General features: G+C 37.5%; 1 protein-coding gene across 1 annotated transcript in view; it reads left to right on the top strand.

The window, feature by feature from the left end:
* Positions 1 to 18,175, top strand: part of agmo (alkylglycerol monooxygenase) — a 68,168-nt gene that overhangs the window by 19,667 nt on the left and 30,326 nt on the right. The window contains exon 4 of the mRNA XM_055197006.2: positions 17,938 to 18,041. Coding sequence (XP_055052981.2) covers positions 17,938 to 18,041 — 104 coding nt within the window. The remainder of the gene's footprint in view (positions 1 to 17,937; positions 18,042 to 18,175) is intronic.

Raw genomic sequence — 18,175 nt, 5'->3', positions numbered from 1 at the left:
CCTCCCCGTGAGCAGCGTGAGAACAAACGCCACTCTGGAAACAGACGCTGCAAACCTCCGGGGCTGGAGAGCGAAGACCAGGGAGCACTGCTGAAGGAAGGCCCGGCAGGTGTTAGGGTCGCCGTCATACATAGGCGGTGTGGCCGCGTGTGGCTCGCGATCTGTGCTGGATGGTGTAACAGCGGGAACGGGAAGATGAGATTCTCCGACCGGTGGGCTGATCTGATCTAAACGGTTGGTTAGCTCCGTGAGCCGATCGGAGAGAAGGCGGAAATCTCTGGAGGCTGCATTCAGGAGAGAGGAATGCCGATCGATGACTGCCCCCTGCTGGTTAAGTGCGGTCTGTACAGGGTCCAAAGCCTCCGCGCCCGCAGACTCCATATCTGACGCGCTCATTTGTCAGGAAATGTCAATAAAGTTCAGGAATCAGAGTCTCAAATGCGGGATCAAAAAGTTTATTAAATGAAAATAACACTGATACTGTAGGGATACGCTTGAAGACGAAGCACCCGACTGATTTCAGATAGACAGAAAATATAAATCCACACTAGTCCACAATCCACAGGGGAAAGAGTCTCTCACACTGCACCGCCGAAGAAGTCCAATAGTGACGAGGAGGTCCACCCACTTCCGATGACGTCACACATTAGGAAGCCGAAGACAGCTGGTATACGCTTGAAGACGAAGCAACCAACTGCGCGAAAACTCAGGAAACTAGACAGTAATCCACTGACAAAACACACAGGATCGAGAATCCTGGACAGAGACAAGAGTCCGGATGTCGGCGATTGAACCTGGGGCGAGAGCAGAGATGGTGAGATAAATTACAGCGGACGGCTCTACCTGGACAGGGAGCGAGACAGTAACCAACCGAGAACAATGAGCGCGTGACAAAGGACAAAACGCAAGACTATAAAAAGACCAAAAGGAATAGGACACGTCTGGGAAACAATCAGAGAAACGAATGGGAGGAGCAAGTGCACACGTGAGGAACCAACACCAAAGGTAAACAAACAGACACACATACACTGCCGATCACCCAGGTGCCATGACAAAATCGTGCGATCGCACAATCGCGTTTTTCTGGAGGGACTGATGAGTAGTTACACGAGTAAGTATGGTGGCACAAAATAAAATGTGCGATTTTTAAGCGGATAAAAATGAGAACTATGGCGAAAGGGCACTTAGTTTGCAGCACTTCAACCTCGGTGCAGTAATATTGACGGAAGTTTGAGCGAAAGGGGGAGAAGTCAGGAGTGATGATGTTACTGCGCACTGAGATGGAAGTGCTGCAAACTAAGTGTAATCTTTGTACAGCGCGTTGTGAATGTGTTAGCATTAAGCCTGGCCCCATTCATTCTTTAAGATCCAAACAGAGATGAATATAAAAGCCACCAAACACTTCCATGTTTTCCCTTTTTAAAGACTGTTACCTGAGTAGTTACACAAGTAATATGGCGATTTATTAAGTGGATAAAAAGTTTAAGCGAGAGGGGGAGGAGTCAGGAGTGATGATGTTACTGCGCGCCATGGTCGGCTTCTAAATTGATCCCTGTTTGGAGCCATAGGAATGAACGGGGCAAGGCTAAATGCTAACACATTCACAAAGCGCTAAACAAAGATTAAGTGCACGCATTGAAAAAAGAAATTGAGGTAGGAACATAGTAAAATATTGAAAAACGGTGGTGTTTTCCTTTAAAAAAGGAATGAACGGGGCAAGGCTAAATGCTAACACATTCACAAAGCGCTAAACAAAGATTAAGTGCACGCATTAAAAAAAGAAATTGAGGTAAGAACTAGTGCTGGGCGATAATTCGATAACGATAATTTTACCGATATAAACTTTTTCGATAAAACGATAAGGGCCGTTCGATAAGTGATCGATAATGTTTACGCACTGTGCGTAATGTTGCGCGAGCACTTCCGGATGCGGCACGCGCTCTTGGTTTACAATCACAGTGACAGTTAGACTTGAAGGAGTGGAAGATGAGGCAAGTTATTCATTTATTAGTAACAGAGACCTATGATTTTCGCGATGCGGATAACGCGGACGGAATCACGGAATCCAAATGCGCAGAAACATTTTCTTGTGTGTAATGTTGGACGCGCAAACAGGGTTCGTCAAACACAGCAGACACAATAGGTGCAGTTTACTGTTCTTTCATTCAGCGTCCGCCTTGCGCACGCACACGTCCGCACAGCTTTAAAAGTATATTTACAGGACATTCACAAATTCAGGAAACTGAGGAAAAACAGCAGATCCACCACTGCAGTGAATATAGTGTTTGGGTATGTGCGCTCCCACAGCAAAGTGACACCCTTGACATCCATTTATCAGCGTGTATAGCTCGTATATGTATAACACACGCGTGATCACTGAACTAAGTTTTCTTTCTTGTTTAAGTGAACATAAACAGCTGTTACTCAGTATATTGAAACTTAAAGCAGTCTGTCTTGGGTTTAAAATGACAGTGGTCTGCTGCTTTTGTGTCAGAAATGTGTTGATTTCATAACAAATAGATTTACATTTAATACAGATGCATTAAAACAAGATTTTAGTATTTGTATTTGTCATGTTCTGAATAAAAAGTAGTTTAAAACCATTATTAACTGTCTGGTTTTTACAATTTTCATTCAGGAGCAAAAATCTGCCTTTAAATTTGACAGGAGTAAAGATTTGTTATTTATCATGATAATTATCGATATCGACTGATATGGAAAACATTTTCTCGATAATTTTTTGGGTCATATCGCCCAGCCCTAGTAAGAACATAGTAAAATATTGAAAAACGGTGGTGTTTTCCTTTAAAAAAATAGATTTTCCCTTTTTATTGGCCATGAAACTAAAATGTGAAGAATAAATGTGAATTTATTTACAAAGTGTGACAGATATTATACTTTAATATTATGGATGGTTTAATGACCTAAATCAATGCACCAGCACCAGCATTGATCTAATGATTTATTATCTAAATACAATTTTCATTAATTCAAAGCAGAAAAGCTTTGTAGTTCTATTCTTTTGGGGCTTATAACCAATAAATCTTTATTTTAAAATGAAAAAATATTTTCAGGGCATAACAACTGAAATAAAACCACCATAAATATACTGACCCTAATTAGTGCCATTGTAAAATGTTTTGATCATTTTTATGAATTTCGTTTTTTCTTCTTTAAAAAAGAAAAACTCTTGACCTTACACTCTCAGAAAAAAAGTACAAAATTTGTACCTTTTTGTAACTAGGACGGTACCTTTTAAAAAGGTCCTTATAGTAAAGATATACCTTAGAGCAGGCCTGTGCACAATTCAGAATTTCAGAATTGACCTCGATTCAATTCATGAATTGGAATTTGAATTGAATTGACTCCGCCCTACAGGAAGTTGAATTGGAATTGGAATTGGAATGAGAGGAAGTGGAATTAAATTCATGGCAATTCAAAGCAATTCCACAGTCACACAACAGAAAGAATCTCACATAAATGCAGTGTTAGGAAAGTTACTTTAAAAAACTGTTTGGCAACCATTTTAAATTCTTGGTTAAAGTAAAGAATTCTGGGAAATGAAGTCCATCGTGTTCCACAAAATTACAATTACAAAAAAAATCAAACTTAATTATTTGTTATGTGACTAGAATTTTTTAACATTAATTTCTAGAGGAAAACATTTCCTGGTAATGTATTCTGTACAAGTAGTTCAAACTAATATAATTTATAGAATATGTAATGCAATCATATCTGACATATACTGAAAGCTTAATTTTTAACACTTCACTTACTGTATAATATGTATATGAATTTCTTTGAATTTCTATTGAATTGCAATTCTGCTTCCTTTAATTCAAATTCGAATTGTAATTCTAGATCCTGTTTTTGACATCAATTCAAATTCAATTCAAATTCAAGAATTGAATTGGAATTTAGGAGTCATTCTCAATTCAATTCAGAATTGTGCACAAGCCTGCCTTAGAGGTACCAATATGTACCTTTTAGGTAGAAAACTGTACTTTTTGAAAAGGTACCGCCTAAGTGACAACTTTTGTACCTCCATGTACCTTTTTTCTGAGAGTGTTTGATCGTGCTACAAAAATCTGTTGACTATTGTAGTGTATGCAGCAAAGTTCTTAAACAATTTACTGCAGCTATCCTAAATGATTGAATCAAATATTAATTTTAAGTGCTGTCTGTAAAGTAAGTGTTTTCACTGTCTGATCTGATGTAGCCTAATATTGTTAAAATTTCATATCCGCATAAATCAAAGCCTGTGTTCGGCTTTGGTAGCTTTTAATGTTGCCCAGGCGTCTGCTTCTGCATGAACTATTTGCATGCATCCAGTCAGCCCTTTACTGTCATTCCCTGTCGCATTTTTTCCACATGTAGCCTTATTTTCCAGTTGCCTGTGACTCTCGATGGTGATTGGCCTTTCCATGTCTTCCTCTATAGCGATGCCACACTCCGCTACAGAGAGGCTGGCTTTCCGACCGCACGCTCGGTTTTGGCAACGTCGGCCAGACAAGCTTTATGGTTTAGCCTGGACTAGGCTAATGGCCTTCTGGATCCTTTTACGCATCAAGATTTTTTGTATCCGTTGTCAGAGAAGTGTATTAAAATAGCTGCGGTCCCTAATGTGCAATGTAGGGAGTGTAGCACTGTCTGCAAGATGTGCTTGTGCATTAGATTGAATAGAAAGCCATTTGGTTATACGGCTGATATTTCGATTTTCTTGATTTAGAACTCATTGCTGTACGGTCATGGTCAGATTTCAATGAGATTTGTTTGCTTTGTTTAATTTTACTAAGTAAACAGAATCAAAGGGAACCACACGCACTGGCGTTGTTTGTGGAGTCGGTAACAGAAAGATCAGATGTGGCCGAGTCGTTGACAGCGGTGGTAGATCTGTTTGCTTTCTCTCCCTGCAAGACAAACAGTGACTCTGGTGCCCATATGCTGCTATTTCCAAAAAGCTTCACCAAAACCTCAACTCAGCCCTCCATTTAAAAAACTCTTAAGCAAACTGGTGGACATCTGACATTGTGGTGCTGCATTAGGCCTTTATCAAGTTTTTCTTATAAAATATGATTAATATATAGTAGATTTACTATACAGTTTCAAAAGTCAAGGGATACATCTAAGATTCAAAATCTAATTTAATTTAGATTGGGATACTAAATATTAGAAATGCGGACATGACTGTAATTAGATAAATAAATAAGAAATATTTACAATAATTTTTTATTGCATTGTTTTGCACAAACGTGTGCATTTCATGCCAGCTTGAGTTTATGCTGACATGAGTTATATTTTCCCATTTTCATAAATACTTTGACTCAAAAAAAAAAAAAAAAAAAAAATTGGTACACTTCAAAAAATGACTTTCTTACTTATTATATTTGTCTTGTTTTTAGTAAAAATATCTAAAAATTCTTACATTATTTTCTTGATTAGCAAATGACCTAAGAAAATAAGTCTAGTTTTTAGACAGAAAATATAAAATTTAAGCAAATTTGTGCTTAAAACAAGCAAATATATATATGAAGAGTTTGGTTCCAAAACGCAATAAATCCATTTTGACAAATTTTGGTAAAAACGTGTTTTCTATACCAAGAAAGTGACAAGATGAAAACAACTATTTTCTGTTACAAACTTTCCCACAGCATCTTTAGGTTATAAAAACATAAAAAATTCAAATCCATAAGTTGATTTTCAAAGATTTATTATAAAAACGGATTATTTCTTCCACAAAATGCAATAAATCCATGACAAGTTTTTATTCAAAATGCTATAAATCTATTGAATCAATAGCCTATATAAATGTGCATTCATCTTTGCCATGTTATATTCATTTAGTTGACTAGTTGTACACACTAATTAAAAATATAAACATTAATGTTATTAATCAAAACACTTACTTTGTCATATTAAGATCACTGTCATAATGCGGTTACTTGACGCTTAACGTCTTTCACAGAGATCAGCTGTAAAATGTTTTTGGGCCTGCTCGATTTTCGTTGACTTTGAGTAAAATTATGTACAGTTTTTCATAAGATCCTCTGGGGTCAATGTGTTAGCATGAGAAGCTTGATGCTGTCGGGAGAACAAGCACCCGTCTCCCGAGTGCCTCTCAGGGAAATTGTTAGATGCTGATGGCTTACGTTTCTTTCCCATCACAGAAAACCATCACAGGTTTAGCGATGCAATTAAAGTATTATTTTGTTTTGTTTGTTGATCACGTAGTACAAAGTAGATGAGGAAAACCAGGACTCCGTGTACTACGCGCGTCCGCCATTGCTTGTTTACATTGCGTGAACGGTGGGCTGTAATATCAGAAATGGAGTTATTGCGTTCTGTAAAAAAGTGGGAGTGGCGTTTGTCGCATTTTGGGAAAAAAGGGAGAAAAGATGACAGAATAACACGGCGGATATTGGATTTTGCGTAAAATTAAGAATTTACTTTTAACTACTGACCTGATATAATACTGATTTTGGCAGTAACTCATTTTTTTCAAAAATGGCGTTTATTGCGTTTTGGAACCAAACTCTTCATATATATATATATATATATATATATATATATATATATATATATATATATATATATATATATATATATATATATATATATAAATCGGCCAATGGAATAAGAAACATTCTCTTGAATTAAGTTTTTATGAAAAAAAACTTGTTTAAAAAAATGTACTTATTCCATTGGCAGATTTTGTTTTGCTTGTTTAACTCTTTCAACGCCAACGTTTTTTAAAAAAGTTGCCAGCCAGCGCCAGCGTTTTTCATGATTTTCACAAAAGTGTAATGCCTTCCAGAAAATGTTCTATAATAATTCAATTTTTGTGACGGACTTTTCATAGAGATCCTATTCAGAGCGATCTTTAAAACAGACACGGACATGCAGCAGCTTGCCATAGGGCAATACTTCCTGGTTTCAAAAGTTGCGGAAGGTAGATAATAGCGGTATTGCGGAAAGACGGAAATACTCGTCATTGGCGGGGAAGCGTTTTCTCTTGATTGACGAGATATCTTGTCAATGGCGGCGAAAGAGTTAAGCACTAATTTACTTAGTTTATATTTTTGTCTCAAAACTAGACTTATCTTCCTAGGTCATTTTGCTCATCAATTTGTAGATATTTTTAAATATCTACAAATTGATAAGAAAGTCAGAAAGTAATTTTTTGCAGTGCAGTGATTGGATCAATAATGTGGTAATGCTCAGGAATAATACTCAAAAGCTAATGACGTCATTACTAAAAACTACTGATGTTGATGCATTATCTGCAGCCAATGAAAACTCAGAATAATCATACATAAATGACTTGGCTTCAACTTACTTTTTCAAACCGGAAGAACAAAATGGTCTAAAAAAGCACAAAAACAACAATTTTTTTCCCCCATACAATTTATGATAGCTGGTACTGATTTAAGAGATGTTCAACAGGAAAATATCTATTAACATTTCAAAAAAATGTGTCGCTGACAATCATGACACTTTAAGGCACGTTGGACATACCAAATACAAAAAATGTTTTATGTAAAGTTTTATGTAAATAGTAAAAGTATAATTATCAAACCATTCTGTTAGGTAACAGTTTAGTACGACAGTCCCTTTTATTAAAAGTATAGCGAAATTGGAGAAATGTAAGTTGATGTAAGCTATGATTAGCGATGCTAGCCCTGGCAGAAGTCACGAACCGCACAGACACGGTAAACATGCCGACAGCAACTTGTAAACAGAGCAAAGAGAATAACTAGGCTCCTGCATGCTCTCTCTCTCTCTCTCTCTCTCTCTCTCTCTCTCTCTCTCTCTCTCTCTGTCTCTCTCTCTCTCTCTCTCTCTCGTGCACACGTTTAACAGGCGTTCCCTCTCGGGAGGAGGTAGAGTGTTGCGCGTGAAACACAAAAAAGTTTGATTATTTTATCGATTAATGAAACAAAAAAGTGAAATACATTTATACAAAAACTTTTTTAAATATATTTTTTAAAAGTAAATTTTTGGTTTTCAGCCAAGTGCATCCCGAGTTTTCGGTTGCATCACTAATGAAAATATTTTCTCAGTGTTCCCTTTTGAAATCCACTGTACAGTATATGTATCTGTAAATACAACTTTTTCTTAGCTCTGGTGATTAGTTTGGCTTAGGATTGCATCCTGTTACTCATGAGAAGTATGGCATCGGTAGATTAATTGCATGTCCTGAAGGTCTTTGGAACAGACAAACTACTTGTACGCCCAGTGTTTGTAGGGCAACAAGCAAGTCCCCAATTCCCTCTCCTCTTACGTCACATACAAGTATTTATTGGAAAAATTTGGTTGGTTGGTCAAATGAGAATGTTGGGTTTCTAATATAAATTCAACCTGCATTTCATTACCTGGCGAGAGCCCATTTTGTATGCATACTGTAAGTGGACTGAGAGAGGTTATGGATATAGAAAGGTTATGGAAATAGGATAGAGGCTTTACCCAGTAGCAATATTTCGCACTTTCGCACGCGCATTTATGTATGGAACCTCTCAATGTCATCCGCTCCGGATGCGATGGTGGCATGCGCTTAGCATTTACACAGACAGCGGCAGTCGTCAAGACAAACGTTTCGCGTCAACACCGCTACAGGCCGTCCCAAAGGAGCCCTGGTACTGGATGTTATTGTTTTGAAAAGGAATCCTCTTGGTGGAGAGCGGCGGGGGTTAACCCCAGGCCACGGGGGCTTCATAAATCTTCCCTGCCTCTGGAAGTCCCCGACCGTGCAGGTTGGAGGGCGTACAAAAGAATCAAGCCGGTCAGGATGTGGGGCCCGAGCTCGGCACGAGCGCCCCTGGGACCCTGCAATAATATCAACAATGTCCAGCGAATCAGCCACTTGTGTCTGTAGGCGTGCGTGTTTGTAAGTGTTGGACGAGGCCAGACCGAGCCAGTCTGTGTCTTGCTGTGTCGAACATTTTACAGTTTCTGAGACCTTTCTAGCATTACAGTAACACTGAAGATCTAGAGATGTTTGTTGACTTCACACGTACCCTCCAAACTCATGAACATGATGTGCATGATGTGTGCCACCCCTTTAAAAACGTTTTCACCAGGAGTTTTAGGTTGTAAGTGAAGACATTGTGAAGTATTGTGATGACAGGTTTGGGTTTGGTTGCCTCAGCTTACTGTTTGTATTGGCATATCTTGTGAGCTGACAGCTTGTCCACTCGGCCCAGCCATTCACAGTTCAATGATAAACTGAGTGACATGGCACGCAGTCTCTCGCCACGCTGTGGCTCAATGGCTCATTGAGATCTATGCCACCGTGTGAGATTGGATCCGAGGGCGGCACTCGAATTGGGTTTCTGGGCCTCTGTGTCAAAATATTTACATGTTAGAAAAAAAGGAAAAAATATTTATTCCAATGCATGTGATGAAAATAACATTTTAACATCCATCGTTCTTGGCTTTTTTAGATTCAGTTTACTGTATTCAGTCCCTCCAGAAAAACGTGATTATGCAATCGCATGATTCAATGCATAATCAACCAAAGTTCGCATATTTATGCAGGGGCCGCATTTTTTTCGCATATGTGGGCTTACATGATTTCATAATCCCCACATTTAGGTAGCAAAAAGTCACATGAAAAATGTTGCATTTACTTCACACAAGCGCAGCCATGTCCCCTGTTGCTATGGGAACGTTATGAAGTGACGCAATTACGCAACGTGAACATCATTGAAAAGCTGCAAACCCCAACCGCAGTTTTTGTACGTTCCCACAATTTTTGCAAGTTCCCGCAATTTCATAGCATAAAATTGCATAAATATGGGAATATATATATATTCCACCGCATTTTTTAAGAAAACGTGCCGCAGAATCAAGGATTTTTGCCCAGAATAAATATAAGAAAAAAATAAAGAATATATCAGAATAAAACTTTTTTTTGGAAGGACTGTGTATTGTGCAAATTTATAGTACATTACAGCACATTAAAAATACATTAGATTGTATTTTGGTCTATATGTTTTATTGTGTCTGGGTTTTGATCTAAATAAAATAACCTGTGCTGTATTGTTAAAAATTAGTTTTAAAAATTAGTTTAAAAAAATTGTTAGTCAAAATATTTATTTTTTGGAATGTTAGAACTTATTTGCTCAATATGAGCGTAATAGTGTGAAAAAGGTGTTTCTTTTTTGTTTAAACGCAGGGTTTAAGTAAGGAATAATTGACAACGGGCCGTTGAATTATAAGAAAATAATGCACACCCAAGGTGGTAATGTGGCATGACGCGGGTGTGCATTATTTTCAAATAATTCAAAGTAAATTATTCCGGTTATATCACGGTTACCACAAAGATTACTCTGGTGCCTATTTTTAGGACATTTGACAAGTTAAGGGCTCGGTATAGTTGTGCGTAGGTCCTACGGCGTAGCCGCGATGGCGTAGGTTCCGCGTCGGTTTTCATTTACTTTTGTGTCGTCGTACGCGTCGACGTGCAAACACAGTAGGCAGTAGCAGCGCGACCGTCAAAGAAGAAGAAGCTTGACAAGTTAACCCACAAACGAAGAAGAAAAAGCAACTTGTTGTGTATGATTTGAGAGGACCAGCAATGATGGAAGTAAATAAACAGTCAGTGACGTTTGTTGAAGTTTGAGTTAAATCACTCCTCAACTTGGCTCATCTTTGTTTTGACCGTTGCAAACCGTTGCATCGTTTTTTTTTTACCTGACGGGAAGGGTTCTGGTGGACCAATCACAGCACTTGTGGTCTGCGTAGAACTAAAGCGCTGTTCAAAATTTTTAGAGGTGCACGTCAGGCTACGCAGAGCTACGCACAGGCTACGGATAACCTAACGCATAGAGCTTACGCACTACTATAAATCGGGCTTTAGGTGTGCGGTTATCGAAAAAGAATGCATACTCGTGAAACATTTCTCAACCAATCAGAATGAAGAATTTAACAGACCAATGGTATAAAGCTATTTAATGCTTAACATTTTTGGATTCCTGATGCTCAACATACACAAAGTGTCAAAAAAGCAGTTGAACATATGGTGGAGTATTTCAGTGCCGAATGCACTTCGCGAGGGTTCGTACAAGTTTCGGAAGGTTGTTTCGTTAAAATAAGTGCCTGCTGCACATGCGCCTAAAGGGTTTATGTTTTAAGTGATGCTTGTGTTTGCCAGATACTCACTTCAGAGTTTACTGTAAAGGGAGTGTCTTGCGAGCATTTTGTGAATGTGAGTTAGCCTGACGTTGTCATACTCAATTCTAGTCAGAATTTGCATCTGATACCGCTCCATTGAGCTATAATTATGAGGCGTGTCTCAACCGAAAAATGCCTCTGCACTCAATTGGATAGACCTACAACCAATCAGAGCATAGGAGTGTGTGACGTATGTTGAAATTACGTCTTTTGCAGCCTGACCGAACTGCTAGTTATTTTGCTACAATGACACTAACATCATTGTGATTATACTGAGTCTTAGAGAACGTACATCAACACCTACTATGTTTACAACATTTTGTTTATATCACAACATTAAGTATTTACTAAGTCATACAGTAAGACTATCTCTTACCATTTGTATGTTAGGTGAACTTCATCCACGACAATACCCATTACGTTGGGTTGAAAATATTGGAGCCTAGCATGTCCATCCACTTATTCAGCAGCCACGATTCCGGGCTTCCGAAAAGAAGCTGGCAACGACCGCTAATTATATCCATCTCGTCATGCACGGCGAGTTGCATCGCCATGATACCAATTTCAGTTGCGACCAACTTTTGCCGAATCTCGTAGGAAGGACGGCAAAAACATCAACAAATGCCTTGATTGCGTTTCTCTGTTCCTCTTTTAAAATCAATGCTCTGTCGATATCTTTTAGAACAGACTCAATGTCAGAATCCACACATCTGAATTCTACAGCTGCAGCCATTTCGTTGTAAATAGATTCAACACACGCGCTCTTTGGTGACGTGGTTCATTACGTTACTGTTGATCATCTGTCCATCATCGTATAAAGCCCACCCTGACAATTTGATTGGTTCGACCAGCTTTGGGTCTAGCATAGTAGCTCCTCAACGGATCTTCCCGTTCTCAAAATGTTGTGGGTGGGGCTAAGATCGGCTGGCACCCAGGCTAAATGTGAGTGTCTCTTTTATCATAAATCCTTTTGGATGCGTGTGCAGCAGGCATTTTGACATGACGCATGATGCACATGGTTCACATGACTCAACAAACACATATTTTGTAATGACGAGCAACACGACACTCAAATACTTTTTTTTTGAATTGGCGCCTCGGAAGAGAAGTCCCCGGCCGGCACTGCTCAAGATTAAAATGAGCAAAAACACTGTGTGACCTTTAACACTTCACACTTCAGCCCTCTCACCCAGTTCATATCTATAGTTAGAGATGTAACCTACTGTATTTGTATGCGAGTCACTTCTGTTCTTGTACTTTGTGTCTAAACCAGAGTTTAAAGATAAGCACTTTGTGAAGCACATCTGACAGATGAACCTTAAGATGTGTTCATTTTATTGTAATTGCGTAAATATTAATGAAAGAGAATAACTTATGGTAATTTCATGACGTTAATTCTCACGTGAAAGAAATAATTGAGAGATATTAAATAGATCTCATCTGTGATTGTTCTTTCTTATGGGTTGAAGAGAGCTCTGGCAGGAAAGACATGAACAATTAACCACACAATGTAAAAGGAGAAAGCTGCATTATCAGACCCGCGGTTGTTGTTTACCCGAACGGGACATTTTAAAACCGTTAACCGGACGCGTTGCTTAACGTATAACGGTAATATTAGTTTACCAAAGTCAGTATAAACCTAATTAATAAATCATCCTATGTGTATGCAAGCCTACAAGCACGCGCGGTGCGTTAAATTACACGCTAGTGTTTTCCTTTTATAAAACTATTATGAAGAAATGCTTAACGTAGCCTAATGTATACGTCAATGATATGAAAAGATCAGATTTAGTATATAACGTTACCTGAGAGAATAATTTATTAATAAAAAGCATATTTAACAAAGTACCCTAAATTAAATTTTGCTGGGAGGAAAACTCTTAATGTGTAAGTTACGTTGTGTTTATATTCTCATCCGCTTGGCTTTACCTGTTACATAAATTATACGTTATTAATAAAGTGTATAACTAAATTTTATCTTTCAAATTCGTTAAACTACGTTAAGCATTTTAGAAAGTCCCATGTGAACATAATAAGAGTTTGTTTAACAGTTTTACAAACGACTTCAACGTATGAGCGTATGTTGTGTGTATGTTGTGGCCAATCGGAAAAACATTATATTTTAAATGTGAATATGTTTAAACATAAAGGCTGAAACCTAATTAGCATAAAAACAAGTTTAAAAATGGGGTTTTGTGTTGTATTAAATTGCTTTTGAGGCCAATGTAGCTGTACAGTAAATATTCAGCCTCGATTAGAAAACTATGTCCCACTGTCATAACACACAGACCTGTGGCCATGGTGCAGTGATTCGAGTACAGTACATCTACTCTGGTTATCATTTCAAAACAGTATTTACTGAAAAATATGAGTGTTTAGCATCATGTATTAAATGTGTTAAATATGTCCTTTTTTCCCTGCATTTATTCTGCTGTCTAATTTCTTTGGGAGGATAAATTAAGGAGGATGTAACAAAATACACTGCAAGAACTGGAATGAGAGACAAGTGAGGATGAAGAGGACAACAGAATATCCATCCTTTCTTCACCACCTCACAGAGTTTGAGTGAAACAACTTGTATTAGTTGAGATACTTCTCAATAAGATACAGTATGTGCTGCATATATGGGTTAGTTAGGTCTCCCTAATTAACTAACAGCTGTAACAAACAGTACTGTAAAAAACTGTGGTTCAAAATAATTATGACCATCTTTCTTTTGCTTACAGGACTCACAGGATTATTTTATAACAAGTCTGATTATCTTATACCAGAAGTTTGGTATTTTTTTGAAGCTACTGTATTGTTTCTTTTGACAATTCATTTTGATGTGCATTCAGAACTGTAAGTTGGTAAGTACATTTACTGTATTTACTGTAAGTAAGGCTAAAGAGTATATCTCCTCTAGTTCTAATTTCTAATTCTAAGTTCTAACAACGTTCCCAAAGGTCCCAATAATGTTAAGCCAACATAAAAGTGTCCAGTTTTTAAATTGTTTAGGAATGTTTCTTGATTGTGCGAATGTTAGAGGAATGTTACATTTTATTTTCAGACAATGTCATGTTTAAATGTACTCACAATGTTATAAAACACATGTTTTGTATATTTTATGAATGTTTATATGCAATATTTTAACATATCATTAAGAAATAATGTTTTACAACAGTTTGTAAATAATAGAATGTAATGTAGTGTTTTTATCATTACAAGCAAAAACATTCATAACGTTATTGGGAACTTTCAAGGAACGTTCTTAGAACTTTTCTCTGTGGTTGAGCATTGTGTTAGCATCATAAAACGCCATGGGTTCAAACAAGGGAATGCACATGCTGAAAAAAAATGTATACTTTGCATTGCACTGTATGTTATTTGAATTTTTCTGTAAATGTGAAGATAAATGTAAAGACAGACAGTCATTGTTTCATTTTAAAACAGTTCTATTTTAAGAGAACTTAACTAGACTAAATAAAAGGGTCACAAAAATTTTAATTTTGCTATTATGATGCTGATTTTGTGGTGTTATGGGTTTTCTGGTTACAGTGGTAGTGGATCATGATCACCTCTCTAGCTTCAAAAGTAGGATGCAAAATGTATAACACCAAATCATTATAGCATAACTCCATGTAACTTGACATAATTTAAAGTCGTCTAAAGGCAGACATGATTGCGTGTGAAGTCATATGCCAAAGACTCCAAATACTGCATCTACACATTCTTCCTGATGTGTATATTTTGTTGGTATATCCTGGTTGTTGCAGACCTGACAGTAAACTTGACTGTGAGCATCCTATCCATCAGGTATAGCTGTTTACTTGCATTACTTATTTAGAGAAATGACGGGTCAAAATTGATTATATGGATTATATTTTCATCACCCCTTTTTGTATGTCTTTGGGACACTTGAAATATATAGCACGTATAATGTGGAGCCATTTTATAATGCGGTCACAGACTACTCCCATTGTAACTGGAAAACCAAAGAAAATCATTGTTTAAATTATAAAATTATAATTTTTGGATTAACTAAACCTGTAATCAGTGTTATACGTATGTATGTTTATAATTTGTGTTATTTTAAATGTATTACTGCAAATGATTTGAAATGTGTATGTTTTAAATGTAATTTCACACAACTTCTTAAAGTATTTTTATTGTTTTAAATAAAGGCTTCAATATTTAAAATTGTCTCTTTGAATTAAATGTTAGCAGTATCTGTAGGTTAAAATGTAAAAAATTTATTTTATCTAAAAATTATAGCTAATTTAAATATAATAAAAATGAATGTATAAAAAAAGAATAGCAGTATAGTATACAGTAGTATACTGTAAATCTGGGTTTTTTACGGTAGCACACTGTATTACATATTTACAGTAGCATTTAAATACTGTAAAATGGAAATACAGTTTAGAACTGTAAATCTTATTTACAGTAGCCTACTGGCAACAGTGTTGCCAGTAGGTTACTGTAAAAATCCTTGAAAATGTCTAACAGTGTGAGCATTACATTCGCAAGTCATAAGCATACTGCAACAATTTACGATTAACCAAGTATAATAGTCAACTTTGTAATTGTTAATATTGTGAAATAAGACAGTCTTGATGACGTATACAGCTTAGAAATACGACATCTGGAGGCTGCAACCTTCAGATTGAGACATGGCTTCTGCCACGACGAGTTCCTCATCAGAAAGTTGTAACATGACTGCGTTTCTCCCTGTTGTCTCAAAATGTTGATCATTTAGCGTTTTAAATGTTTAGTTTTTAGTTTAGTTTTAAGGTTGGCCAGTTCCTTTCCTTTGCGACAGTGCTGCGGCGCTTTTGAGCTCTAGGGGCGCTAGAAGTGAAAAATACATGTCTAGCACCCCTTAGTGGCCAAAAAGTTTCATGGTGTCCCTTTAAGTGATTGACCAATCAGTATGCAGAATTCCAGTTATTGAATATGGTGCGTTATAGAAAATCTGTGCCTATGAAAAGATAAAGATAATTGTTATCACAAAACAACCACTTCTGTATATCTTCCTATGATCTCTTACTAAGGCCTCAGTCTGAGACCTAAGTTTTTCTCTTTCCAATTATAGTACTTGCTTTTCCTAAAACCAAATGCTGCTTATCTCTGTATTCTTGAGAAAGAGCCTCCAGGTCTGAGCAGACCATGGTCTTCAGGCATGATGGGAAAGTCTTTTCTGTGGCATTGGTTCTCATCATTAAAGTTCTTCCCATCTGAATACTGCCTGCCAAACTATGCGGCATCCAGCCGAGCCCGGCGCACGAGGACACGGATTGCAATGAGGCCTGGCTGTACATACTTCCTACTGGTGACACCTAACATCAATCTTACACCGCTCTGCCCTGGGAGGTGAAACTGTTGGCTTGCACACTCTCAGACAATGACTAGGATCACTGCGGGTGTGTTTGGTAACAAAACCTCTGAATTTATCTCTCGAAGATGATGTAGAAAACGGTTTGCAGTTTTGTAGTAATAATAGCTCTTGCAAAAGCATGCTTGAAGTTTAAGGTTTTGAATTGGTGTGTATAATTTTATGATGTTAGAATACTATATAAATAAGCCATTTGTAGAAACTGTAAACATTATGTCAGTATCAAATCATTGCTCTGTTTAAGCGTCTGACACAACAACGTTGGCTCAACCAATAGCGTGAGTTTGGGATCTGTTTTCTAACCAATGGCAAACATGAACGTCTCTTCTTGGGCCTGTTATCCTGATTAAGTGGTTTGGTTGATGGTGTTTTCTCAATGGAGAACTCCAGGCTGGTGATTCTAAGATCTCAGCAGAGAGCCATTGGCCGAGAGAGAGAGGTTCTGTTCTTACGGTCTCAGCATGACGTGTTTGTTCAGCTGGATCACAGCATTTTACCTGGAACCTCACCAGCTCTCAGATTTGATGGACCTCACACTTAAACAAGGAGTAAAATTATAAAGAGATTTGTATTTTAGGCAACAACAAGGGTTACATTTGCAAATGAGGTTGCAAGTGGCTTAGGCTTTAAAGAGCACCAATGGTCCGATTCACGATTTTACATTTCCTTTGGTGTGTAAGTGAGTATTAGTACATGATAACGATATGCAAAGGGTACAAAGCCCAAAGTAAACGATGGCGCTATATCATTTCAAACGTAAATCTCTTTTCTTGGACTACAACAATCCGTGTGTTTCCTGGGATTGGTGATGTAGACAAGACCGACATTATCATAACTCTTCCTGCTTTGGACTCAGCCTGTAAGTTAACTCCTGTTAGCATTGCATTGTGAGCGAACCTTTCAAACATGGTAAGGAGCGTCACATTTCCGGCTGACGTCAGAGGTATTCAAGCCAATCACAACGTACAGTTTAGCTGGCCAATCAGGGACACAGAGCTTTTTAAATCAGTGCGTTTCAGGAAGAGAGTGAAATCTGGAGCTTAAAAAATGTACAGTATGTGGAAAATAATGTGTTTTTTAACCATAAACAACGCAAACACATTGTATTATACCAAATACACAAAATAATGTTTTTTAGCAATAAAATAGGTGCTCTTTAAGGCACTATAGCGCACACTCTCTGAAAAAAGGTACAAGAATGTATAAAAGTTGTCACTGGGGCAGTAACTTTTCAAAAATCAAAAGTAAACAAAAAAAGCGTGTAAACTCAAAATGTTCAAGCATCCAACTACAAGCGAATCATTCATGCTTTTGAACGCACAGTAATACAGTTTTTTGCAAAATGTAAACATTAAAACTTCCAACTGTGTCTTTTTTGCTTTGTGTTTCAGAGTTAAACTTCTTGTGGGCCGCTCATCAGGTGCACCATAGCTCTGAATACTACAATCTGTCTACAGCACTACGCCAGTCTGTCACCCAGCAGTTCGCTTCATGGGTAAGAGCTCCAATATTGAGATCACCCAACACATCCCTTGAAATGTTAAACAGGAAATGAAATATTGTGTGGCCAAAGAAACATCTTCATACTGCATGATATGCCACATCATAATGCATATAATCACTGTACTG

This window comes from Misgurnus anguillicaudatus, chromosome 24 (assembly GCF_027580225.2).
Source record: "Misgurnus anguillicaudatus chromosome 24, ASM2758022v2, whole genome shotgun sequence".
Classification (NCBI taxonomy): domain Eukaryota; kingdom Metazoa; phylum Chordata; class Actinopteri; order Cypriniformes; family Cobitidae; genus Misgurnus; species Misgurnus anguillicaudatus.
This window is presented reverse-complemented; position numbering and strand designations above follow the sequence as displayed.